This window comes from Pangasianodon hypophthalmus, chromosome 16 (genome assembly GCF_027358585.1).
Source record: "Pangasianodon hypophthalmus isolate fPanHyp1 chromosome 16, fPanHyp1.pri, whole genome shotgun sequence".
Taxonomy (NCBI): Eukaryota; Metazoa; Chordata; class Actinopteri; order Siluriformes; family Pangasiidae; genus Pangasianodon; species Pangasianodon hypophthalmus.
In genome coordinates, this window is record NC_069725.1 from 25,293,650 (window position 1) to 25,318,649 (window position 25,000).

Genomic DNA, 25,000 nt, shown 5'->3' on the forward strand with positions numbered 1-25,000 from the left:
ACAGGTATACACACACCTCACAGGTACACACCCCTCACAGGTATACACACCCCTCACAGGTATACACACCCCTCACAGGTACACACACACCTCACAGGTACACACCCCTCACAGGTATACACACACCTCACAGGTATATACACCCCTCACAGGTACACACACCTCACAGGTATACACACCCCTCACAGGTATACACACACCTCACAGGTACACACACACCTCACAGGTATACACACCCCTCACAGGTATACACACACCTCACAGGTATATACACCCCTCACAGGTACACACCCCTCACAGGTACACACCCCTCACAGGTACACACCCCTCACAGGTATACACACACCTCACAGGTACACACACACACCTCACAGGTACACACCCCTCACAGGTATACACACCCCTCACAGGTATACACACACCTCACAGGTACACACACACACCTCACAGGTACACACCCCTCACAGGTATACACACCCCTCACAGGTACACACCCCTCACAGGTATACACACCCCTCACAGGTATACACACACCTCACAGGTACACACCCCTCACAGGTATACACACACCTCACAGGTATATACACCCCTCACAGGTATATACACCCCTCACAGGTATACACCCCTCACACACACCTCACAGGTACACACCCCTCACAGGTACACACCCCTCACAGGTATACACACCCCTCACAGGTACACACCCCTCACAGGTATACACACCCCTCACAGGTACACACCCCTCACAGGTATACACACACCTCACAGGTATACACACACCTCACAGGTATACACACCCCTCACAGGTATACACCCCTCACAGGTATACACACACCTCACAGGTATATACACCCCTCACAGGTATACACACCCCTCACAGGTACACACCCCTCACAGGTATACACCCCCCTCACAGGTATACACCCCCCTCACAGGTATACACACACCTCACAGGTATACACCCCTCACAGGTACACACCCCTCACAGGTACACACAGACACACCTCACGGGTACACACCCCTCACAGGTACACACAGACACACCTCACAGGTACACACCCCTCACAGGTACACACACACACCTCACAGGTACACAACCCTCACAGGTATACACACACCTCACGGGTACACAACCCTCACAGGTACACACACCTCACGGGTACACACTGACACACCTCACAGGTACACAACCCTCACAGGTACACACAGACACACCTCACACACATACAAACACACCTCACAGGTATACAAACACACCTCACATACACACACACCTCACAGGTATACAAACACACCTCACATACACACACACCTCACAGGTATACAAACACACCTCACATACACACACACACCTCACACACACCTCACAGGCACGCACATACACAGGTATACACACACGCACACCTCACAGGTGCACTTTTTACTAATTCCGTTGTTCTTACTACATATAAAATGACATATAAAATGTCAGGCTGCATGTAGCTGAAACTGACTAACACTGAGGTGTTACACTGGGCTGTGTGTGTGTGTGTGTGTGTGTGTGTGTGGAGGTGATGGTGATCTGTGGGACAGGCCTGTGGGAGGAGAGAGACAGACAGCAGACAGAGGAAGTGATGGAGGGAGAGAACAGACAGAGCGAGAGAGAGGAGGAGAGACGACTCACTTCCACACTCAGGATCTGCACTGCGACAGGAATCAGCCTGACCTCCGAGTCAGCAGACAACCCTTTCCCAATCCCAATCCCAATCCCAGCGCGAATCCGACTCCGACTCCCAACCCCAACCTCCGACCGAATCAAGCACACGCCTCCACTGACGTACGGGCCAATCAGAGCTCAGATAAGGGGGCGGGGCGATGTGATGTATCCAAGCAAATGTACAGCAGTACAGGGACCACAGCTCCGCCCACAGACCAGGCCCTGTCAGTCAAAGTGAGAGCTCCTCCCCCTGCGACCAGCGTGTCATCTTTGTGTGACGAGAGACAAAATGAACTGCAGTACTACATAGCGAAGGTGTGTATATATACACACACACACACACACACACACACACACACGTTATTGCATGTAACACCGCACAGTATAAAATCTTACTTATTAATTCATCGGCTTTCTCTTTTCTGTCTCTCAGCTGCTGGAGCGTTCTCCAGGTGAACCTCTGGAGGAACATCAGGTAGATCAAAGCAAGAACAGACCAGAATCACAGCCTGCTAACTCAGGTGTGTGTGTGTGTGTGTGTGTGTGTGTGGCGTTAGTGTCAGGGTCTGCACATGCATAAAGGCCAGGCAGCTTTAGTGTTTTTCTAGTTTTGGCACTTTCAGAATACAGGTGTGTGTTTCAGGTGTGAGCTCTCAGGTGGAGCTGAAGCTGGAGCAGCTCGCTGACCACCTGCACCTGACGCTGCCTCCGACACACACCACGCAGCAACTGCAGCAGCTCCTTGACAGCTTTATTAGGTGTGTGTGCATGTGTATCTCTGTGTATATAGTGTGTGTGAAGCCACACTGTATATAAAGAACCGTGTGTGTGTGTGTGTTAGGTCGGGAGAGATGGGTGCTGACCCGGTCCGAGCGAACCTGGACCGCAGACTTGCACAGCACGACAGGAAGGAGGTGAGACGAAAGGAAAGGAGAAGTTAGGAGGAACCTCCTGCAGTCGAGCGGGTTTTAAATATAATAAAACTATATAATTATTATAAATTAAAATCATTTGTATAGATTACGAAAGGGTTCAAAAAAAGGCAATTAAAAATACTTTTACTCAAGTTGAGGGAATTTTAACTGTAACTGCACATTTTGATCTTTAAAGTTCACAGTTACGTGTAAATCATCATTATAAGATTCTTCTCAGTGTTTTAAAATCCTAAAGCAATAAAGTTAAATAATTAAAAGCAGATTAGTAAGAAAAAGTTACCAAGTTCCACAAAGTTTAAAAAAATAGGAAAAAACTAGAAAAGCATCCTTAAAGTGTGTGTGTGTGTGCGTGCGCGTGTGTGTGCGCGTGTGTGTGCGTGTGTGTGTTTAGCAGCGTCAGTCTGTGGCTCGCTCCACGCAGAACACGACCACTCGAGGGCGCCGGACTGGACCCCAAGGTCAAAGGTCAGGGTCGAAAGTCAACGCCTGGAGATGAATGAACTCGCGCGTTTCTTCTGTGTGTGACGGAAAGTGGACTCTCTTTTATACTGTTTTTTTTGTACTAATTTATTATAATCAGATGTGTTTTATTAAAATGCTTGTTTTATAAACATTTGTGTCTGAGTTTTTCTTTCAAGTGTTTTATATTCATTCGTCTCCATTTTAATAAGATCTAATTTTTATACGTTTCTCGTCACAGTATTGCAGTAGAAGTGGCTCGTCCGCCAGCGTGCTGCTGCAGAAGCGCAGGTCTGAGCTGTGGTCCCTGTACTACTGTATAAAACCCAGACATGTCTTTCTGTTATTAAAAAAGTGCGAAAGGAAAAAGATTAGAGTTTACGAGAATAGAGAATACAATTAAAATTATTGTAGTCAATTTATTTAACCCTAATTTTAAATACTTGAGTGTATTTTAAAATGTGTTTTTTTTTTTCAAAATTCACTTACGTAGAATTTTGACTCCTTTTCCATTTAAGTGCGTCGGACACATCACCCCCGGCTTTCACCTGCGGAAGCCGCGCTCACGTTGGCTGGAATTCTCTAACGATCCAAACATGACCCAGGAAACTCCGATTATTCCAGAAACTCGCTCGTTAACTCGTTTAGACGCGACACACATCAGCATGTTAGCTGTACAACCTCACTGTTAATCCAGGGTACAGGTGTGCACAGGTGTGTTTTTTTCCTGGAAAAATCCCATTCCCACCTATTCCCTAAGGAAGAATTCTCCTGAAGGAATTCTGACAAATCCAGCCCATTCTCAATGTAGCTCTGTCCAACCTGCCAATCCCAATTCCCACTAATCCCACTAATCCCACTAATCCCACCTACCCAGGCAGGTAGAGATGCACAATTCTAATAGGGGTGAGTGTAGACCAACCAAAAAGGAACACACACACACACAGACACACACACACAAACACACACACACAAACACACACACACACACACACACACACACACACAGAGTCAGCATGTTTATCCACGCTCCATATTCCACCCTGAGTTTATTCTCTCTGTTGTTGCGGAAGCTTGAAGGCAACGGCACTAAGGAAAGTTCAGATTTGTTAAAACTTTGGTAGGAAAGAATTTCTTTGGTCCTTTTAATTGTGTTGAAGCAGCAAAACAGGATTTTTCCCACCTTTGGTAGAAAAGGTCACATGTTCACAGAGAATCTTTCCAGTGAAGGAGAAAGATTCTGTAATAAAAGTAACAATAAAAGCTAGATTTAAGAGACAGTGTAATTTAAGGCAGTTTAATTTTTTCTATAAAAAAAACTATATGCTTTAGAGTTATGAATTAGCAGACTATTTCAGTTTTAGGATTAAAGACAAACAAAAATAACGTAAACTTTTACGGTGTTTCCTTTCACCTGCAAGTGAAGACCAGAAACTAATAATAAAGCGTTACTCAGATCACGTTACACACCAGACCGTTAGCATTAGCATTGCGTTTCATTAATCTGAGATCTTCATGATCTGACGTCTCTGTGTCGAAGGACATGATCTGAGGACAGCTTGAGCTGGATGGGAAGGAAGCAGGTCACATGACAGGTAGTACGTGACTTCCTTCCTTCTTTCATTCCTTCCTTCCTTCCTTCCTTCCTCTCTCTCTCTCTCTCTCTGACACTAAAACTTCATCTAGTTTGCATTTTTACAGGTTTGTTTATGAAACTTTTAGCACAGTAGTTTATATGTTAATGACGAGGAGCTCTACTTTGTGTACTTTATTTGAAGTAGTGACTGAAATTATTTTTCGAAGCACTTAACCATAATTAACTCAGTAGTTAAGAAAATGTATTTTCTGATGTTTAGATTTTCCAATCTGACAGAGGTTCGTGACGTGTGTCCAGCTGCTCACGTTTCGTACGTCTACCTCCACCACGAAGCGTCAGGATAACGGCTTCTCTCCCGCGTGAACGCGCTGGTGACTTCTGAGGTGACTTTGGACGGTAAATCGCTTCCCACACTGCGAGCACTGATACGGTTTCTCTCCCGTGTGAATGCGGTTGTGTGTTTTGAGAGAACTCGAGGTGGTGAAGCTCTTCCCACACTGGGAGCAGCGATAGGGCTTCTCTCCCGTGTGGATGCGCTGGTGACTTTGGAGATGACTTCGAACGGCGAAACTCCTGCCGCACTCGGCGCAGTGATACGGCTTCTCTCCCGTGTGGACGCGCTGGTGTATTTTGAGAGAACTGCTGTCGCTAAACCTCTTCGCACACTCGGAGCAGCTGTACGGCTTCTCTCCGGTGTGGACGCGCTGCTGGTGCAGCTGGAGATTACCCTGCTGTGTAAAGCTCTTTCCACACACCGAGCACTGGTACGGTTTCTCTCCCGTGTGAACACGCTCGTGTATTTTCAGCGTACCGGCGTCGGTGAATCGTTTGTCGCAGTAGGAGCACTGGTACGGCTTCTCTCCGGTGTGAGTGCGCTGATGTTTTCGAAGGTGACCCTGCTGACTGAACCCCATCTCGCACACTGAGCACTGGTACGGCTTCTCTCCGGTGTGAGTGCGCTGGTGTAGTTTAAGATGACTTTCTCGAGTAAAGCTCTTCCCGCACTGCGAGCAGTGATGTGGCTTCTCTCCCGTGTGGACGCGCTGGTGTTTCTTGAGAGAATACTTGCTGCTGAAACTCTTCCCGCACTGCGAGCAGTGATGTGGCTTCACTCCTGCGTGAATGTGCTGGTGCTGCAGGAGACTCGTCTGGTAGGTAAAACTCTTCCCACACCTGGAGCAGTAGTAGGGCTTGGCTCCTGTGTGAATGCGCAGGTGCATTTTGAGACTACTCTGTCGACTGAAGCTCTTCCCGCACGCTGCGCACTGATGCGGTTTGTCTCCGGTGTGAATGCGCCGGTGCAGCCGGAGCGTATTCTGGTAGCTGAAGCTCTTCCCGCACTGCGAGCAGTGATACGGTTTTTCTCCGGTGTGAATGCGCTGGTGTAGCAGGAGAGAATTGTGGCGAGTGAAACTCTTCCCGCACTCGGAGCAGTGATGAGGCCGTTCTCCCGTGTGAATGCGCCGGTGTGCTTGGAGTCCGCTGTTGTTAGTGAAACTCTTCCCGCACTCGGAGCAGCTGTACGGACGTTCTCCCGTGTGAGTGCGCTGGTGTGTTCGGAGGTGACTCTTCTGCGTAAAACTCTTCCCGCACTGCGAGCAGTGATGCGGTTTTTCTCCCGTGTGAACGCGCTGGTGTATTTCCAGGTGACTCTGCTGAATAAAACTCTTCCCACAATATGAGCACTGGCAGTTCTGTTTCTGAGATCCGTTAGCAGCAGACGACGTTTGCGGTCTGCTGTATCTCCTCGTGAGGTTCTCATATTTAACCTCTCCTGCTTTAAGTAATCGCACATATTCCTCATGGTGGCATCTGCGGATGTGTTTGTGGAGATAAATCTGAGCTGTAAAGGACAGTGGACACAACGAGCAGGAGAAGACTTGCAAGACGCTGCTGCTCACGTCTGCAGGAGGGAAAAGGGCCACAATTATATAATTATATTCATTAATTATTTATTTCTTTATACCGGGGTTGCAGGATATTGAAGAAAAATGCAATAACTTGTTAAATAATGCGATACGATAATGCTCTAAGTGTGTAAAATCAATTTAAATTATATTTATATTTATATATTTAAAGAAACTGAAAACTCATAACCATCATACGTTTCATGTTCTTCTGAGGAAAAGAAAGCACTCTCTGCGTCACGCTAAAACTTTTACTTTTCGTAAGTATTTAAAGTATTAAAATCACTCAGTTATCGCAGGCCCTTGTGATATTCATATCGCGATATTTACATTTGTGATATTTTGATAGCTTTACTTTATACAGATGTGGATCTAATAATGAAATTTGACATTGAATGTCCAGTAACATCGCTTTAACGATGATGTCATTTCCTGCGAGGGCTGTTAGTTTACGGAAAGTAAGATTGAATCCCGCCGTATTGACGTTTTGTCGCGTGCTCCTGCATCCTGAACAGTACAGTAATAATGACTTCCACATATTTCCTTCTCAGTAACGTTCACTGGTTCATTCGCTTACGAATTCCTCACGTTTAAGCAACTCACAGGACTAATGAGCCGATAAAGCCGTTACACACAGGAACGTCGTGGTTCTTACTCATACTCAAGTCTACCAGAACGTTACTGGGTCGGGTCGGAACACGGCAAACTGCCTGATGAACTTTTCCGACATTTTGACTCCAGCTTCACACGAGAACCTCTCTCTTCATAAACACGCGTGAGAAGGGGATTTATTGTTATTTATCCGCGTGCTGCACTCTAACGAGCCGTTATCTGACACAGACGGACTTCACCTTCACGTTTTTGCTCATCAGGAGGTTTCTTCTGGAATTCTCCACTCGGTTCGTTCACAGGGGAGACGTTTCTCACCGACGTCCTTCCACCCGACTTCATACGGCTCTCTGTCTTCACATCCTGATCGCGCTAAACGTTACCAAACAACACAAAAGCATTATTAGCAAACATTCAGTCTCCTTCTCATTCATGAAGCAAACCTGCAAATGTTTAACATCTAGGAGTGTTTAGCATGTTAGCGTGTGAGCTATGATGTCATCACTACAACTGTTCCAGGTTACAGGAGAACAGAAAATATTCGAGCTTTGTTTTTTAAAGCACAGTGCAAAATCACTGTGTTTTTAAATATTTTAAGTGAAAGTAAATAATATTCAAATCGAGCATAAAGCCGTGAAGCGTCCAAATCCCATCAGGCAGCAGAAGCGGAAGAGCTGAAGAGCTGAAGAGCGCAGTGACTCTCATCATGGACCGGGTCTGAGGCGTCACCTTTCCAACAGGTGAACATCCAGATTTATTCCCGTGTGTTTGCTGTTATAATGAGCTCCACTCTTCTGGGAAGCTTTCCACTAGATGTTGGAGCGTGGCTGTGGGGATTTGTGTTCATTCAGCTACAAGAGCATTAGTGAGGTCAGGCGCTGATGTTGGGATGTCGAGGAGGTCTGGGGTTCAGTCGGTGTTCCAGTTCATCCCAAAGGTGTTCAGTGGGGTTGAGGTCAGGGCTCTGTGCAGGACACTCGAGTTCTTCCACTCCAACCTTCACACACCATGTCTTCATGGAGCTCGCTTTGTGCACAGGGGCATTGTCATGCTGGAGCAGGTTTGAGTCTCTTAGTTCCAGTGAAGGGAAACTGTAAAGCTACAGCACACAGAGACGTTCTATACAGCTGTGTGCTTCCTGCTTTGTGGTAACAGTTTGGAGAAGAAGGACATGTGCGTGTGATGATCAGGGGTGCACATACTTTTGGCCGTATAGTGTAATACACTGTGCCTGCCGTTCGCACCGGTTCGCTAAGATAACTTACACTAATAATTCGTACAGTAAAAATATTGTAATCTACATAAAATAAACGCGATGCATTTGATTATTAGCATTTTAAATCGATAATCGCCGACACTGACGATCACTGAATCAAAAATCACACTTAAAGATCGAAGCGTATCGATGCATCGAGAAAACGAGTGAATCGTAACGCCGCTAATGTGTGTGTGTGTGTGCGTGTGTGTGTGAGTGAGTGTGCGCGTGTGTGTGTGTGTTTATATGTGGGGGGGGTGTTTGGGAGGGACAAAGGCTTGGCGCGTGATGTCATATCCTGATGTCTCTGAAGGAATGTCGCCTGCTGGAGGTGTGGTGTGAGCGGCCCGTTAGGAGGAAAGCGCTTTCCTGCTGAAGCTGCTGCTCACCTGCGAGTCGACAGGAGCAGGAGTCCGTCCCCGAGACCGCCGTAAAGACCGCCGCCTGCCGCCTGTGCTCATTGTACACGCGCAGAAACACTGATGAGGCTGGAAACATAAGAAATACAGCTTCATCACAAACATTATTTTTATATTTATACCATGGTCTGTCAAAATACTCGACCCTGATTGGCTGGAAGGTGTGCGTTGAGTGCACAGGTAGTTCAGTTTAATCACCGCGCTAAATTAATGCGCTGCCTATAAACAACCGTAACCATAGCAACGTACAATTACAGCTAAACTCACAGCTTCGTTAATTCACACACACACTCACTCACACACACACACCTCTCTCTAATTACTATTTATTATAATTCATTCAAATAAACGTAGTCTTATCGCACTGCTTTATCTCTGTGTATGATTTAGAGCAGAATTCTAGATCTAACGACTCGTATATAAAATAATTAACTAAAATTAACCTTTATTTTTATCCTTTCAGTCACACCTGGCCGTGGATCATCCCTTACACACACAGTGCTGTAAAAGTCTCAGGCACATGCACAGAAACGCTGCAGAGCAAAAACACCTTCAAAAATAATGAAATTATTAATAATGTTTTTACATTAAATAAAATAAATCCTATAAAGAGCAGTAAACAGTAATAAATGAAACAAAGTCAGTATTTAATGTGACGATCCTTCACTTTAAATAAATAAAGCAGTATCTGAGGTGCAGTGTGTGCAGTTTTATAAGGAAATGAGCTGGAAGTGTTACTGAGCATCTTGCAGAAGCAGCCACAGTTCTTCTGGAGACTTTGACTGTCGACTCGCTTCTTATTTCTGCAGCGAAACCCAGCAGCCTTCATTATGTTTTTATCTGAAAAGTGTCTCTTATGGAATCTGCTGCTTTCTTTACTGACATACAAACATTTTTCTGTAACATTTCATTTTGTGCTGGAAAACTAATGTTTGGAATCTAAAATGTTTTTGTACTGAATCAATAATGTAGAAGCCAGAAAATAAACATCTATAACAAAGTTTGTACTAAAAATAAATAAATAAATAAATAAATGCCAAGACTTTTGCACAGTGCTGTATGTGTGTATATAATAAAGCTGACAGCGTTTGGGAGCTCTGCCTGATCAAAGATTACATTTGTTTAGATTATAACAAAATTAACTAAAAGTCTAAACTAACTAATCAGTTAAATAGGAGTTAGTTTGTTAATCTAGCTAAACTAGTATCAGTTATCATTAATCACTAATCAATTACTAATCATTAATCACTAATAAATCACTAGTCAATCACTAATCATTAATCACTAATCAATCACTAATCATTAATCACTAATCAATTACTAATCATTAATCACTAATAAATCACTAGTCAATCACTAATCATTAATCACTAATCATTAATCACAATCATTAATCACTAATCAATCACTAATCACTAATCAACCACTAATCACTAATCAATCACTAATCACTAATCAATCACTAATCATTAATTAATCACTAATCATTAATCAACCACTAATCACTAATCATTAATCAATCATCACTAATCAACCACTAATCACTAATCAATCACTAATCATTAATCACTAATCATTAATCAACCACTAATCACTAATGTTCTCTCCCTCCCTAGCTAGTGCACTAGTGTGCAGGAGTTCTCTCCCTCCCTAGCTAGTGCACTAGTGTGCAGGAGTTCTCTCCCTCCCTACCTAGTGCACTAGTGTGCAGGAGTTCTCTCCCTCCCTAGCTAGTGCACTAGTGTGCAGGAGTTCTCTCCCTCCCTAGCTAGTGCACTAGTGTGCAGGAGTTCTCTCCCTCCCTAGCTAGTGCACTAGTGTGCAGGAGTTCTCTCCCTCCCTAGCTAGTGCACTAGTGTGCAGGAGTTCTCTCCCTCCCTAGCTAGTGCACTAGTGTGCCCCGGGACTGATTTGTGACGCAGCCAAACACTGCAGCTTCATTTAAACTTACCTCAGGTTTTTAAGATGAACTCAAACAGCGAACTCCTCCAACAGAAAACACGATAACGAGCTTCTTCCTTTTATTCACTCGAACTGTCGCTGTAAAAAAAAAAAAGGTTAAATATTTCTGCGGAACTTTGATTAATAAACGATTAGCTCTATTAGCTAACAGCCTGGAGCAGAGCTCGCGCGGAAATCACATCCGGGTACTTCAGAGTTCACGCCCCTTTCTGAGGGAAAACCGTGGAATAGCAAGAAATATATTTACATTTTTATATAAACACCAGAGAAACAATATTCATAAACATACTGCGAGCGTGTCTAAGGATTATTTCGACACTTGTTTAGCTCTGAATGGAAGAGATTTAATGAGAAATAAGATACAGCAGGACTGAAAACTTACTACTCTGGTGTCCGCCATTTTACTGCAGATAAACACCAGAGATCACGTGACTGGAGCGTGCTGGAATATCATGGAATTCTGATTAAAGCAGGTTTTCAGTATTCAGGTTTTCAGTGTTCAGGTTTTCAGTATTTCTGTCCTGAAGGATTAATTTAACTTACTGCAGTGAGGTGGGCAGATATGGAGTAAGAAAATTATGCCATTAAAAATGTTAATTTGCAAAAATATGAACTATGAATTGTTATTATTTTGAATTTGTATCTGAAATTGAGTTCTGAACTGAAACTGAATTTGTGGTTTGCAAAAGAGCAATCTGAAAATCTGAGACGGAATTTCACGCTTAAGAGCGAGCAATTGCACGAGTATGCATTTAATTAATTTCTTTAAAAAAAAATTCTATTAGTTCACTTCTTTAGAGTCATTTTTAACATAACATCCAGGTAACAGCCAAAGAGTTTTTCTTTTATTGGATTTATTTTATTGAAAATTTCTTTTATAAATGGTATCAAATTGAAGGAAAAACCCACATGGCGGATGTTAGCGAGGTGTTGCAACACCACAATCTGCCAAAACAGCTTCACCGTGACTTGGTACAAATTCTACAGAGCTGAGGATCTGCACTGAAGCAGTGAAACTCTGATCTTCTAGCAGATGTTCTGTATAACACACGCTGTCCCAGAAGTCTCCACACACAGGGTTCAAAAACTCTCTCTGAAAACCACGACCGAAATTACAAACACTAAAACTATTTCATTACTTTAAAGTATTTACATTTTCTCAAAGTATTAAAAAATGCAGTTTCTCTAAATTAAGTGAACAAAGTCGTAAAATCTCACAGTATAATACACACTATAATTCAGGCAAGATCTAGAGGTGCACTTGTGAGAGGCCACCACACAGAGACTCTAATTCACCTTCTAATATATTTATTAATTTATTAATTCATTTAACGTATGGAAAAATCTCAAATATCCAAATCGAATCTAGCCATCAAACACCTCAAGCACTTTTCAGCTGAACTTACCTCATACACAACAAACTTATAGTTTTAATTCATTCTTATCAAACAGTCGCTGTAAAAAATCTGCCAGAAATATCTCTGTATAGAAGCGATTAGCCACATCACACAGCGAAACCTGAGCTAAATCGCTAAACCTGAGGTAAAATGATAAAACTGAGGTAAAATGATAAACTTGAGTTTTTTTTTATTAGTAATAACACAATATTAAAAAGCCAGGAGAACAGAGGGAAAGAATAAATAAATAAAAGGTCCTTAAAGTATATAAAGTCGTTCACAGACACTAAAGCTCTTATTGTTTTTAAGTTTTGTGATTGTGCAATAGACTCAAAATAACGTTTAAGCTCATATTTGAAGACCAAAAAGAGAGGCTTGCACTTTGAGAATTTACAGTATCAGTACGGTACTCTGCTAATAAAAATATAACATTTATAAAGAAAAAAGGAACCATTTCTTTTTTTTCGTATTATGGAAAACCAGAAATTAAAGTAAAAACAAAACTGGAGTTCACATAACACTGAATTACACAGAAAATATCTGAGGTACAATGCTAACCCTGAGGTAAAATGCTAACCCTGAGGTAAAATGCTAACTGTGAGGTAAAATGCTGAAGTGAGTGAACAGCATGAGGACGGGAAAAGGCGGGAAAAAAAGACAAACCGTTGTTCTTCTTCTCTGGGTTAAAGGCACCGTGTCCTTACAGCTCAATACCGCCACCTATTGTACTGAGTGCGCTACTGAAAAACAATAAGCGCCTAATGGTTCCTAATGGGTTTTAAAGAGTTTCTGTAATGGTGGTCTACAGTGGCAGCTTAACAGAACGAGTTGTTCTTCATCTAAACTTTTCCTGATGGTAATCATCTGCCCATAAATGAAGAAGAGCTGGTGATGTTTAGAACAGAAACCAAAGTTTCCTAATGATAACCAGAAACTGTACTAATGATAAAATGTACTTACTGTAATATTATTCAGTGTGGAACAGTTCATGGGGGTGAATATTTATGCACTGCTCTGTATTGTAATGAAGCAGTATTAAAATAATGCACTTATTTTGCACTGATGTAATTAATGCATGCAAAATGTGGCTCACTGTGAAAGGCGTGAAAATAAATTAATATAAATGACGCTGAAAATGATGTTTTAATGACAGCTCTGAACAATAACTTTGTAGTTTTAACTTGTGATGAACACAAGAAAATATCACTTACTTTAATTGTATTATGATTTTTACAGTTAAATGTTTAATATAATGTATAATGTACAGCATGTTATATATAAACCCTGGTTCGAATGTTTTGTTGCCTGTGAGATTATTAATGCCACGCAGACGTGACAGAGCTTTTTTACTGAGATGATTAAACCAGTCAAACCAGTTTGAGAAAATCTCAGCAGTTTCTCTTTGTGACGAGACGAAGATAAAGCGTAAAGAACACAGTAAGTACATAAATCCAGAGCTATAATACAAGACATCTGTGAGAGTTTTTAGTGAAGACAATTTACTAAATTAATGTAAAGTACCTGATGATAAGATTATGTTTAAATATTTAACATCCTGCACTTTGCGTGTGCATGTGTGTGTGTGCGTGTGTGTGTGCGTGTGTGTGTGTGTGTGCAGTTTTGTGCAGCTGTAATCTGTAGGAGGACAGATAACCTCCAAAATGAGTGTCTCTGGAAAACAGGACACAAAGAAAGACGAGAGGTGAGAAAAGAAAAATATAAACGCTAACATTATTAAAAAAGTCTTTTACTGATCTAAACTACAGTTTTAAGAAGTCACTAAGTAAGAGAAGAGGTGAAAGGAATTCAGGAATAAGAATATACATAATAAACAGACGTACATGATAGTTGTGGGTGTTTGAGTCTGACTGAGGGTCAGTGATCAGAACCGAAACCCAGCTGTGTGTCTCTGAGGACTGACCAGCTAATGGGAGATCCCGTAATGTTCAGAGGGAGACGATTCTAATGACACTGAGGAATCGAGGAATCTCACGTGACATAACAAGACCAAGCCATCCTTCTTTTCATAAACATCTTTTCATATAATGTAATTTCACATATTGAAATTCTTCACTGAGAACCCACCGTGAATTAGGATGCAAGTGTGACATGTTAAAACCAGCACAAACCCGGCCTGATAAAGGTTCTGACCCGGCCCCCCAAATGAATTAGAATTGTGTTCTGAATTAAAATTCCAGAGCTAGTATATGCTTTTGCACTAGGGAGCAGAATAGAGCAATAAACTCATGGCCATAACCTCTGACTTTAATTAATTAATTTAGGGGATTTTTATGCTTAAATTAAGTGTAATGTGGCCTGTTAACTAAAAGGAGTTCAAAAACCCCAGTTTATACTTTACAATAAAATATTAATAAATAAAATTTTATATCAACTTTAAACTATTTTGGCCCAGACTGAGAACAGACTCGCTGGAACCCAGACGTTTTTTGATGAAGAGTGATTCGATGGGATTTCTGACAAACTTCAGAGATGGAGACTGTTCTGCTGATCTGAGGTCAGTAGAGTTATTATATTTTAGGGCATTGTTCCTCACTCAGCTCATTATGAAACAATTTATGGGTTGAAAAATTAAGCTGAGCTGAGGAAATTAAAACATTTCATCCAGCGTACATTTCATTTCAACTGCCCAAGAAGACAAATGAGGAAATAACATATAACTTATAACATGCATCCTAATTAATTCACTTATTAACATCTGTTATTCATCTCTAAAAATATCAGGAAATTCTAAAATGCATTGCATGATTTTGCTGCCTTAAACCAAAATAATGTTTTATTGTGGATTATCACAATAATGTAAGAATATGATATTGCTAAATGTTTGTGTATAGTTGCATATTCATTCAGTTAATCAGTGTTTTGTTTGTCCACAGTACACCAAGGACAACTGAGAGCTTAAAAATCACCTGCAAAAAGCAGCTGGATTTAATATTCAAGGTGTGTATATATATTTTTAAATTATTATGAATATATTTTATATACACATCAACTAAATTATACACCTTGATAAAGGGCTGTATGTAATTCTACTTGTGGTTGTCTAATTATTGACATTTTAATTTTGTGGTAGGAGTTTTAGAGTTAATCAGACAGAATTACATTTTTATGGTCATTAAATTCTGTAATGTTAGAATGTTTACTTGATATTTTCTTAATCAGGATCTTGAGCACAAAGTCATCACTCTGTTGAAGAATGAATTAAAAAGGTTTAAGAAGCTCCTGAGTCCAGATTACCCAGCATGCACTGAGAGGGAGGTGGAGGAAGAGGAGGTTCATCACAGTGTGAGAGAGGGAGCGCTGAAGATCACACTGCACGTCCTGAAGAACATGAACCACACAGATCTCGCTAACACACTGCACAACAGTAAGAGCTCTGAGTCATGCCATCTTTCTCATGCACTAACGTCACAGGGAGAATATTTATCTAATCTTGAACCATGGCACTGTTGAATCCTGGATTGTGATTGGTCAGAAGGTGTTGATTAATTTTCTATAACAGCAGCTCTGACAGTAGCGCAGCTGCAAAAAGTTTATTTTAATGCGCTCGTTCTAATACATTATCATTTCTATAGTAACAGCTTCTTTGGAATGTACTCCAGATTTTCAAAAAATGATGGTTAATACTGTGGATCTTGGTCAAGTCAAGTAGATCTTTATTGTCATCACAGCCGTATACAGTGAGACGAATTAACGTGTCTCCTGGACCCAAGGTGAAAGACACATGTACCAGCTACACAGTGCTGACAGAACATAAATAAAGTGCAACAGGAATAAGAAGCATGCGGGGAGGGTAAATGGGGAAACAGTCGGGGGGAGTACACAGAGGGGCAGTAGAGCATAAATACTCCAATCACAAAAAAGTACACTTAACAAAACAACAATAAGACATTACAGTAAACACAGGGTCCAAAGCTGCACCTAGAATTAATTGTCAGTGCAGAGCAGAAATGCTTGAAGAAACCTGAGATGAATGAGGTTTAAAGTGATACTGTAATGAATCAGTACAATCAAAGTGTCTGTGTACTGTAAACAGTACAACAGTGCAGTAATTAAACATGTGCATCATTATTGATTAATAGTGTCTGTACAGTAGGGTGGAGGGAGTTACTTGGATCCCGGGGTGATGTGTGTAGAGAGGGGCAGCACCGTGTTCAGGAGTCTGACAGCCTGGGGGTAGAAGCTGTTACCCAGTGTGGCAGTCCTTGAGCAGATGTTGTTTATATGATAAGATATTTATCACCACATTCTTCTGTTCTGTTAGAGTTTGGGCTGCTCTCTGTGTATCAGGACAAACACAAATCCAAACTTGTGGAGAAGTGTAAAAGAATTAATGAAGGAATCTCACAGCATGGAAGCTCAGCTCTTCTGAATGAGATCTACACAGAGCTCTACATCACAGAGGGAGGAAGTGGAGACGTCAATAATGAACATGAGGTGAGACAGATTGAGACAGCGTCCAGGAGACCAGCAACACAGGAGACACCCATCAAATGTAATGACCTCTTTAAAGACAAGTCCATCAGAACGGTGCTGACTAAAGGAGTAGCTGGAATTGGAAAAACAGTCTCTGTGCAGAAGTTCATTCTGGACTGGGCTGAAGGAAAAGCGAATCAGGACGTCTTCTTCATGTTTCCACTTCCCTTTAGGGAGCTGAATCTGATGAAGGAGAAAAACTTCAGTCTGATGAATCTTCTTCATCACTTCTTCCCAGAAATGAAAGAATTACACTTAATAGACTGTGACTCCTACAAAGTGGTGTTGATCTTTGATGGTCTGGATGAATGTCGACTTCCTCTAAATTTCCAGACCAATGAGAGATTGTGTGATGTGACAGAGTCAGCCTCAGTGGATGTGCTGCTGACAAACCTCATCAAGGGGAATCTGCTTCCCTCTGCTCTCCTCTGGATAACCTCTCGACCAGGAGCGGCCAATCAGATCCCTCCTGAGTGTGTAGACCAGGTAACAGAGGTACGAGGGTTCAGTGATCCTCAGAAAGAGGAGTACTTCAGGAAGAGGATAAATAATCAGAGACTAGCCAATAAAATCATAAGACACATGAAGTCTTCAAGAAGCCTCTACATCATGTGCCACATCCCAGTCTTCTGCTGGATCTCAGCCACTGTTCTAGAGAGAATGTTGGATGAAGCAGAGAGTGGAGAGATCCCCAAGACTCTGACTCAAATGTTCACACACTTCCTGATCTTTCAGATCAAACACAAGGACCAAAAGTACCATCAGAAATGTGACCCTGATCCTCAGCAGACCAGAGAGAGTATCATGGCACTGGGAAAACTGGCTTTCCAACAGCTGGAGAAAGGAAACCTGATCTTCTATGAGGAAGACCTGAGTGAGTGTGGCATTGATGTCAGAGAAGTGTCAGTGTACTCAGGAATGTGTACCCAAATCTTCAGAGAGGAGTTTGGGCTTCACCTGGGGAAGGTGTTCAGCTTTGTGCATCTGAGCGTTCAGGAGTTTCTGGCTGCTTTATACACATTCCTCTCCTTTGTCTTGAAAAATAAAAATCTTCTAAGGGATCAAAACACTGGAAAGTTACCTCTCTTAAGAAAGCAACCCATGTCTGCATTCCTGAAGAGTGCAGTGGATAAGGCCATACAGAGTGAGAATGGACACCTGGACCTGTTCCTCCGCTTCCTTCTGGGTCTCTCACTGGAGTCCAATCAGACTCTCTTACGAGACCTACTGCCTCAGACAGGAAGCAGCTCTCACAGCAAAGAGGAAACAATCAAGTACATCAAGGAGAAGATCAGAAAGAATCCATTACCAGAGAAATCCATCAATCTGTTCCAGTGTCTGAATGAACTGAATGACTATTCTCTAGAACAGGAAGTCCAAACTTACCTGAACAGAGGAGGTAACAGTCGTCTCAGTGGAACCAGACTCTCTCCTGCTCAGTGGTCAGCTCTGGTGTTTCTGATGCTAAACTCAGAACAAGAGCTGGATGAGTTTGATTTGAAGAAATTTGATAGATCTGAGGAATGTCTTTTGAAGCTGCTGCTAGTGGTAAAAGCATCTAGGAAAGCCTTGTGAGTATTTTTTCATAAAATTATTAAAGTGATTTTAATTTAATGGTATATGCAATGATATATTTAACTTATTAAAATAGTGCTTGTGTAATGAGACAAGGCCTGAGGGCATGCCATGGTCAAAACCATACAAACCACAATGGATAATTGAACTCTAAACGTTATGTTTATTTTCACAATGCAGCATAAGAGAGAGAGAGAGAAGTGAGAGGCACTATGGGTATATAGGTGAGGAATTGTTTTAATGGTTAGCATTTGTAAAGTAGTCACCGTGAAGCTATGAGGGTTCAGCACTCCATTCAGTGTCACCAATGTTTTAATTATGGTGTCTGTCTGTGGTGGTGGTGGTAGCATAGCTGGCAATGGTGCTGATCCCGCACTCTAGTGGAAGTGATACCCACATGAGAGGGCTGCATTCAAACCACTCAGAGGTAGTCTGATTTGATATCAGTACCCTGAACGATGCTCAAACTGAAGGGTGAAGACTTGTAGTGATGGTGATGCAGGGGTTTGTGTCTTTTGCGCCAGCCATCCACTTGAGGCTTTTGGGGCAAGGGCACTGATGCCACATCTCTATGGGTTTGAGTTTAATAAAAATCATATGGGATCTTCACCATGAGACTGCTCCCACTCTCTGCTCTGGGGCTTTACCTGGAACATGATTTTTGTGGTTTCTGGATGCTAGAGCTGAGATCAGGGTCTCTTTTAGTCAAAGGTATGTTAGGTGCTTCACCCAGCTTTCTTAGTGAATCACAACAGCTTCTAGTTATTGGCAGCAATGAAGCAGTGGTGGGGACACAAGATTATGTACACCAAGTGCTAGAAAGTCACTGGGGCCCCTGGAAACCAAAAGAGAGGTCCTGACATTGCCATAGTCCTTTGGAGGTACTAAAAGTTGTTTTGTTGTGGGCTTCTGACACCACAGCTGAGACACTTTGTGACTTTCCGAGATGTTCTATTAACTCACCTGTGACATGGGATCAGTGATGAGTTCAGACACGTAGTTCAATCTCCAGAAACTGGTTGATTCCTTGATCACTCTGAGGTCCTTGTATAGAGCTGCTTCCTGGTTATAATTATGGACAAATTACAAATGTGATATCAGATGGGGTGGGTTCAGCCGGGAGAAAGTAGTAAAGTTATCCTGGTAATTGTCCTCCAACTCCAGCTCCTGCAGCTAAGGTGGAGAGGACAGACAGAGACTTGAGGTATTTTTAGGAGACTGATATTGAAGGTTTGCTCATACTTTGGATGGCCTAGCTGGGATGCTCAGTGAGTTATTGGTTCAGTCTTTCTGCTCTGGAGTAGGAGCCCTGCCACGTTACCAGGAAAGAGCCAGTGGCAGGTTCAGTCGTTGCCCTCTAGTCATAGGCACTTGGGGCCAATGCTACCTCTTGTTTTAGTTGTGGTGTCTGTTCATGGTGCTACTGGCATTTCTACCTGGCCACACTCATCATTAATGACTCTAATAACCCTTTTAAGTATTTACAAAACTTCTGTATAGTATTTCATTCCAAATCCATTTGTTGCTGTAACAGATGACTGAGGTTTATCAATATTTGATAAATAATTATTTCTCCTCTAGACTGTTTGGGTGTAATCTGACAGAGGAAAGCTGTAGAGTTCTGTCCACAGTTCTCAGCTCAAACTCCTCCAGTCTGAGAGAACTGGACCTGAGTAACAATAAACTGCAGGATTCAGGAGTGAAGCTGCTCTCTGCTGGACTGGAGACTCCACAATGTAAACTGGAGATACTGAGGTCAGAGCATCACTTTTTCACATACACATGCAGGAAGAATAACTGAGCATCTTACTCTCCAAACACTGAACAGCTCAGAGTGTGTCAGGGTGAGAAAATGAGGACATTGCTTATGTTTAAAGTCACTTTTTGGTTGATTTTCCTGATGAAGGAATCCAGAAAGCAGTGAGATTTTCTTGCCAAACAGATTTGAAAAAAAAAAACAAAAAATAATACACCCTTTCACAATGTGTTTGCCAAGCCTCTACAATCACCACTCTCGATGATCGACAATCTCAGCTGGTATCTTTATCACATAAGAACTTTTCCAGGGAGAAACAAAATGAGAGCAATATTACCTACATGATGTAGGAGTCGAGGAATCAAAACTTTGAGAAAACATATACTTCATTATTAAGTAAAATAATAATCTATGTATGTGTGTTTGAGTTGCAAGTATTCTGATATATCATCATTTCTGTCCCAGGCTGTGTGAGTGTAATCTCACAGAGGAAAGCTGTAGAGTTCTGTCCTCAGTTCTCAGCTCAAACTCCTCCAGTCTGAGAGAACTGGACCTGAGTGTCAATAACCTGCAGGATTCAGGAGTGAAGCTGCTCTCTGCTGGACTGGAGAATCCACACTGTACACTGGAGACACTGAGGTCAGATCATCACTTTATCACTATAGATACTAATCACACAAACACACACACCCAGTAGAATGAGACAAATTATACAGTATGTATTTTAATGATAACTTTACATATTTCTTTACTATTCTCAATGGCATTTTTCTGGTTCCTGGTTCTTAGAATATTGTGTACTTGGTTTTGACCCTTGCATATTTTCCTGGTTTGCAGGTTTAGCCCTGTCTTTGTTGACTCTGTCTGCCTGATCACTGACCTCTATGGACTTTGTTGATGATTATTGGAAGAACTCAAACAAAAGTCTGCACTTGCATCCATGTCTCTCTCATAAGTCCTCCTTGTTGAAGAAAACTGTATTCGGTACAGATTAGACCCCTCCAATTAATTGTTTTTCCTCAGCCTTTGAAAGTATGAGATTAATCCTGGGCACCAGAAGGGGTGTCCTGTTCTGTGCAAAGGCCGGGACTCTGAGTGGGCAGAGACTCTGATTGCTAAGGGAAAAAAGATTACCTGATTGTAGTACGATTGATAAACCTTCTTAATGCTTATATTGATCCTACATTGAGGTCAATAAGAAGCATTAAGTCAGAGATCAGGATTGGGTGCACTCGGTCCTTCTTCTCTTGGAGCATGTGGGCCTCAGTTGTTTATGTGCCTCATCCAGCTGCCAAATTCCGGCACAGACTTCAGCCTCCCAGCTGCTTGTAGGATTCACCCCATGGCTGTGGCCACTCATGTACCTCAAACTGTGGCCCCAGAACCTTACAGATCACAGCCGCCTTGGTCACTCAAGTTCCATTGCTAAACTCCATGGTGTCTGGTCTGCCGATGGCCTTTATGAGCCCTATTCCACTGATGGCTTAGACATGCCCTGCTCTTCCTCTCCTGCAGTGTGTGGGTTCTGGCCTCCTGTCCAGTCCTGTCCACTCATGAATTCCTGCTAGGCCTTCAAGGCACCTTTTTTAGCATTCACCTCTGTAAAGCCTGCTGCAGTGATGACCTTTGCAAGCTCTGTATTCTACTACAGTATGCCTGTGAATGGACCTGTTCTGGCACATTCAGGAGATCCCAAACCTTGTCATAATGTATGTAAACATACTTGGCAGGGAAGCTGAGCAGGCAAGCAAGAGGGAGTGCACCGAGGTAAAAATAAGGGGTCTCCCGCAGTGGTCAGTTCCCTCCAGAAAAATGCTGAGGTCATATACTCACATAGCTTTTTATACCACTCCTATGCTGACGACACACAACTCATCCCCCCCTCTGCAATTCCTGTGTGGATATCAGCATGTCTGATGGGCATCATTGATAGCAACTCATCACTTGAAACTAAATCCCAGAAAGACTACATCTAAGCTTCAGTATATCCTTTAAGATGCATGCCCATGTCAAGATCTTGTGATCACCTCAGAGAACTCTTGGATCTGACAGTGCATGCAACCTTGGTGTAGGTCTGGACAACCAACTGTCATGCACTGCTGATATTGCTAATCTGTTTCTCCTTTACAACATCAGCAGGATCCAGCCTTTCCTAACCACGTTGGCCACTCAGGTGCTTGGTGAATTCCTTGTCATTTTGAGACTGGACTACTGCAGCTCACTGCTGGCAGGTCTGCCCCTGCGTGCCATTCCGACCCTTGAAACTGACTGAGAATGCAGCTGCACAGCTTGTTTTTAACCTCCCCAAGTTCACCCACAACACCGCGTTGCTACGCTCCCTCCACTGACTTCCTGTAGCTGCTGCATCAGATTTAAAACACAGATGTTCACCTACAAGGATAAAAATGGACCCCACTTACCTGAAGGCACTTATCACACCATGCATTGCACCACATTCCCATCCAGCCTTTAAAACAACTTAGGTCAACTCATCCTCCCTCATGGTGATCATCTCTGGAGAACAGCTGAGTCACTGGCTGTTATTAAATGAAGCCTTTAGAAGCCAGGACTAAATCTTAAAAAAAAAACACTGAGTCCTACTCCATTTTCTTGCTGTACTTATTCTTACACTAACCCTTCTCTTGTGGTGTTCCTAGAGCATGGATCATTTGTGCTAGTGTGAAACTGTCTTTTCAGTAGAGAATATAAAGCACTTTTGTAAGTCGCGTTATGGTTAATTGGTTAATGTAAATGTTAATGTAAGGTATGATTTTTTTCTGTAGGTTATATCAGTGCAATTTTAAAGGTGAAGGTTGTGCTGCTCTAGCATCAGCTCTGAAAACAAACTCCTCATCACACCTGAGAGAACTGAATGTGAGCAGAAATAATCCAGGAGAATCAGGAGTGAAGCTGCTCTCTGATCTACTGAAGGATCCACACTGTACACTGGAGACACTACAGTGAGTTACTGACTTACTGCCTGTTATATGGAGGAGTGTGTATGTGTGTGTGAGCTCGTAAGATGTAGAAATCCTGAATCTTGACACATATTTTAGCATAAATGCAGTCTTTTACTGTTTGAGGTACTCAGAACTGATCAGTGTGTTGTATTCTGTGTCTTACAGGATCGAAACGTAACCACATGGTGGTTATGGCTGTGCTGTGCAATAAAACTGAGATGTTGTGCTGTGAGACTGTGTTGCTTTGGCAGCACCAACTTTCCGGTTGTTAAACCTTCAGAATGGACTTTTTTTGGTTATCCTGAATGCTCTAACCTATTAAACCTAAATAAGCAAACATTTTATTTATACTTTTTCACTTGACATACACACATAAGACATGTTTAATATGTAATGAATAAAAACATCAGGGATTGTGCTATTACAGGAAACTAATCAATGATGTGGTGCATCCTGATGCGAAGCCGTTACTGTTACCACCCTGAAGTTGATTATTTTCCTATAACAGCATGTTTAATATTTAATAAATAATAATGTTTAACATCTAATGTTGTGGAACATTGGTGAAACAAGATAATTCCCATTCTCACTTACGTTATAGCAACTATAAAATAAACGTTACTGAGAAACCGCAAAGAAGCTTAAACTCATAAAACTTACAGTTACAGCTTTACCTCTCACTGTTACAAAGCGCTGACACTGGAGACTCCTTCCATACATGTTAAATAAATATGTCTACACAAATCAAGAATTACACACGTTTTTTAAATGGAGACTGGTGCATGAGTTAAACCTGTTTGTTATTTTCCTACTAAAATTATTTTATTTCATCCTTTATGCGAGTATTTATGTGTGTGACTGATTAATGCAAATATTATATATAAAATGTATATCATTTGTTTATCTGTGTATATATCTGTGTGTATATATTTGTGAGTGTGTGTCAGTATCCACATCATGCTAGAGTTTTAATAATTTATTCAGATTTTATCACATTCATTTAGCGTTGTTTGTTCTATTCCTGCAGGTAATATCTGTACACTGAATATTAATATTGTAATTCTTGGTAAAACTTTAATTTAAGGTTTGATGTGACTGGTTCAATATTTCTAATATAATTCTAATACTCTTTAACAACATAGTGTCATAATTAACATCATAAGGAAACAAATATGAATTTATTGCCATTTTCTGTCTGTAAACTGTAACAAATATTTTCAGTAAATAAATATTGAATAAAAACTGAGATTATTGAATGAAACCTAATTATTTATTATTATTTAAAAGCAAAGCTGGTTAAAAAAAACTGAAATGTGAGAATATGAATGTGAGTGAAATACATTATAGAGATATATATAAATATATAAATAAATAAATACCTTTTCCTCCCGCGCGCCCTCTGGCGAGGATTGGGAACAGGAAGTTGAGTTGTGACGTCATCACCCGTTTCCATCTAATTGGTCAGAAGTGCGTTACTCGGAGTGGGTGGGGCTGTGAGGTCAGGCTTTCTTTATCCAATCACAGCGGAGAGGGGGGTGTGGGTGGGGAAAAGAAAGAGAACGAGAAGCAGAAGTTGTTTAGTGAAAGTTTTCTACAATCTGGCGACTAAATCGGAGCGTTATAGGGAAAAGTACCCGGATTTAATTAACGCACGTCAGTTTGGGACACGCCCATCAGAATTCCAGCCGAGCTCCATGCGCGCGACCGCACACCTCACACACACACACCTCACACACACACACACAGAGACGGAGATCACGGTGTCTATAGACAGGGTGTGTGAGAAAGAGAGAGTGTGTGAGTGTGTGTGTGAGAGAGAGAGAGAGAGAGAGAGAGAGAGAGTGTGTCAGTGTCAGTGTGTGTGTGTTTATAGACAGTGTGTGAGTGTGTGTGTGTGAGAGAGTGTGTCAGTGTCAGTGTGTGTGTGTGTGTTTATAGACAGTGTGTGAGTGAGTGTGTGTGTGAGTGAGTGTGTGAGA

The 25,000-nt window shown here is 41.9% G+C and overlaps 4 protein-coding genes across 12 annotated transcripts in view; 3 read left to right on the forward strand and 1 right to left on the reverse strand.

Annotated features, from left to right (window-relative positions):
* The window catches only part of cntrob (centrobin, centrosomal BRCA2 interacting protein), a 28,163-nt gene extending 24,931 nt beyond the window's left edge, over positions 1-3,232 (forward strand). The window contains exons 17-21 of one of the 3 annotated variants that reach the window (XM_053240492.1): positions 1,551-2,011; positions 2,130-2,217; positions 2,340-2,454; positions 2,538-2,610; positions 3,023-3,232. In XM_053240492.1, the coding sequence (XP_053096467.1) occupies positions 1,551-2,011; positions 2,130-2,217; positions 2,340-2,454; positions 2,538-2,610; positions 3,023-3,127 (842 nt within the window). In that variant the 3' untranslated portion in view covers positions 3,128-3,232. Of the gene's footprint in view, positions 1-1,550; positions 2,012-2,129; positions 2,218-2,339; positions 2,455-2,537; positions 2,611-3,022 lie in introns of those variants that run through there. The other 2 variants (XM_053240493.1, XR_008304104.1) reach the window with 2 other exon arrangements.
* Positions 3,233-4,122: 890 nt separating this feature from the next.
* Positions 4,123-25,000, reverse strand: part of LOC113525613 (zinc finger protein 345) — a 23,707-nt gene continuing 2,829 nt past the window's right edge. Inside the window, exons 2-6 of one of the 5 annotated variants that reach the window (XM_034302519.2) lie at positions 24,401-24,525; positions 10,829-10,917; positions 8,848-8,946; positions 7,446-7,575; positions 4,123-6,590 (exon numbers count right to left, since the gene is read on the reverse strand). In XM_034302519.2, coding sequence (XP_034158410.2) covers positions 5,023-6,590; positions 7,446-7,575; positions 8,848-8,919 — 1,770 coding nt within the window. In that variant the 5' untranslated portion in view covers positions 8,920-8,946; positions 10,829-10,917; positions 24,401-24,525 and the 3' untranslated portion in view covers positions 4,123-5,022. Of the gene's footprint in view, positions 6,591-7,445; positions 7,576-8,847; positions 8,947-10,828; positions 11,023-11,128; positions 11,297-24,400; positions 24,530-25,000 lie in introns of those variants that run through there. The other 4 variants (XM_053240510.1, XM_034302516.2, XM_034302518.2 and 1 more) reach the window with 4 other exon arrangements.
* Positions 13,600-24,367, forward strand: LOC117596811 (NACHT, LRR and PYD domains-containing protein 3-like). Its single transcript, XM_053240495.1, has 10 exons — positions 13,600-13,673; positions 13,855-13,938; positions 14,650-14,751; positions 15,131-15,194; positions 15,417-15,621; positions 16,519-18,301; positions 19,887-20,060; positions 20,527-20,700; positions 22,845-23,021; positions 23,187-24,367. The coding sequence occupies exons 2-10, from the start codon at positions 13,898-13,900 to the stop codon at positions 23,197-23,199; spliced, it is 2,733 nt and encodes a 910-aa protein (XP_053096470.1). The 5' UTR covers positions 13,600-13,673; positions 13,855-13,897; the 3' UTR covers positions 23,200-24,367.
* mogat3a (monoacylglycerol O-acyltransferase 3a) overlaps positions 24,975-25,000 on the forward strand; it is a 5,489-nt gene continuing 5,463 nt past the window's right edge. Inside the window, exon 1 of one of the 3 annotated variants that reach the window (XM_026912168.3) lies at positions 24,975-25,000. This exon is cut by the window's right edge and continues 156 nt beyond it. The gene's annotated coding sequence lies outside the window, so the exon portion shown is untranslated. The other 2 variants (XM_053240517.1, XM_026912166.3) reach the window with 2 other exon arrangements.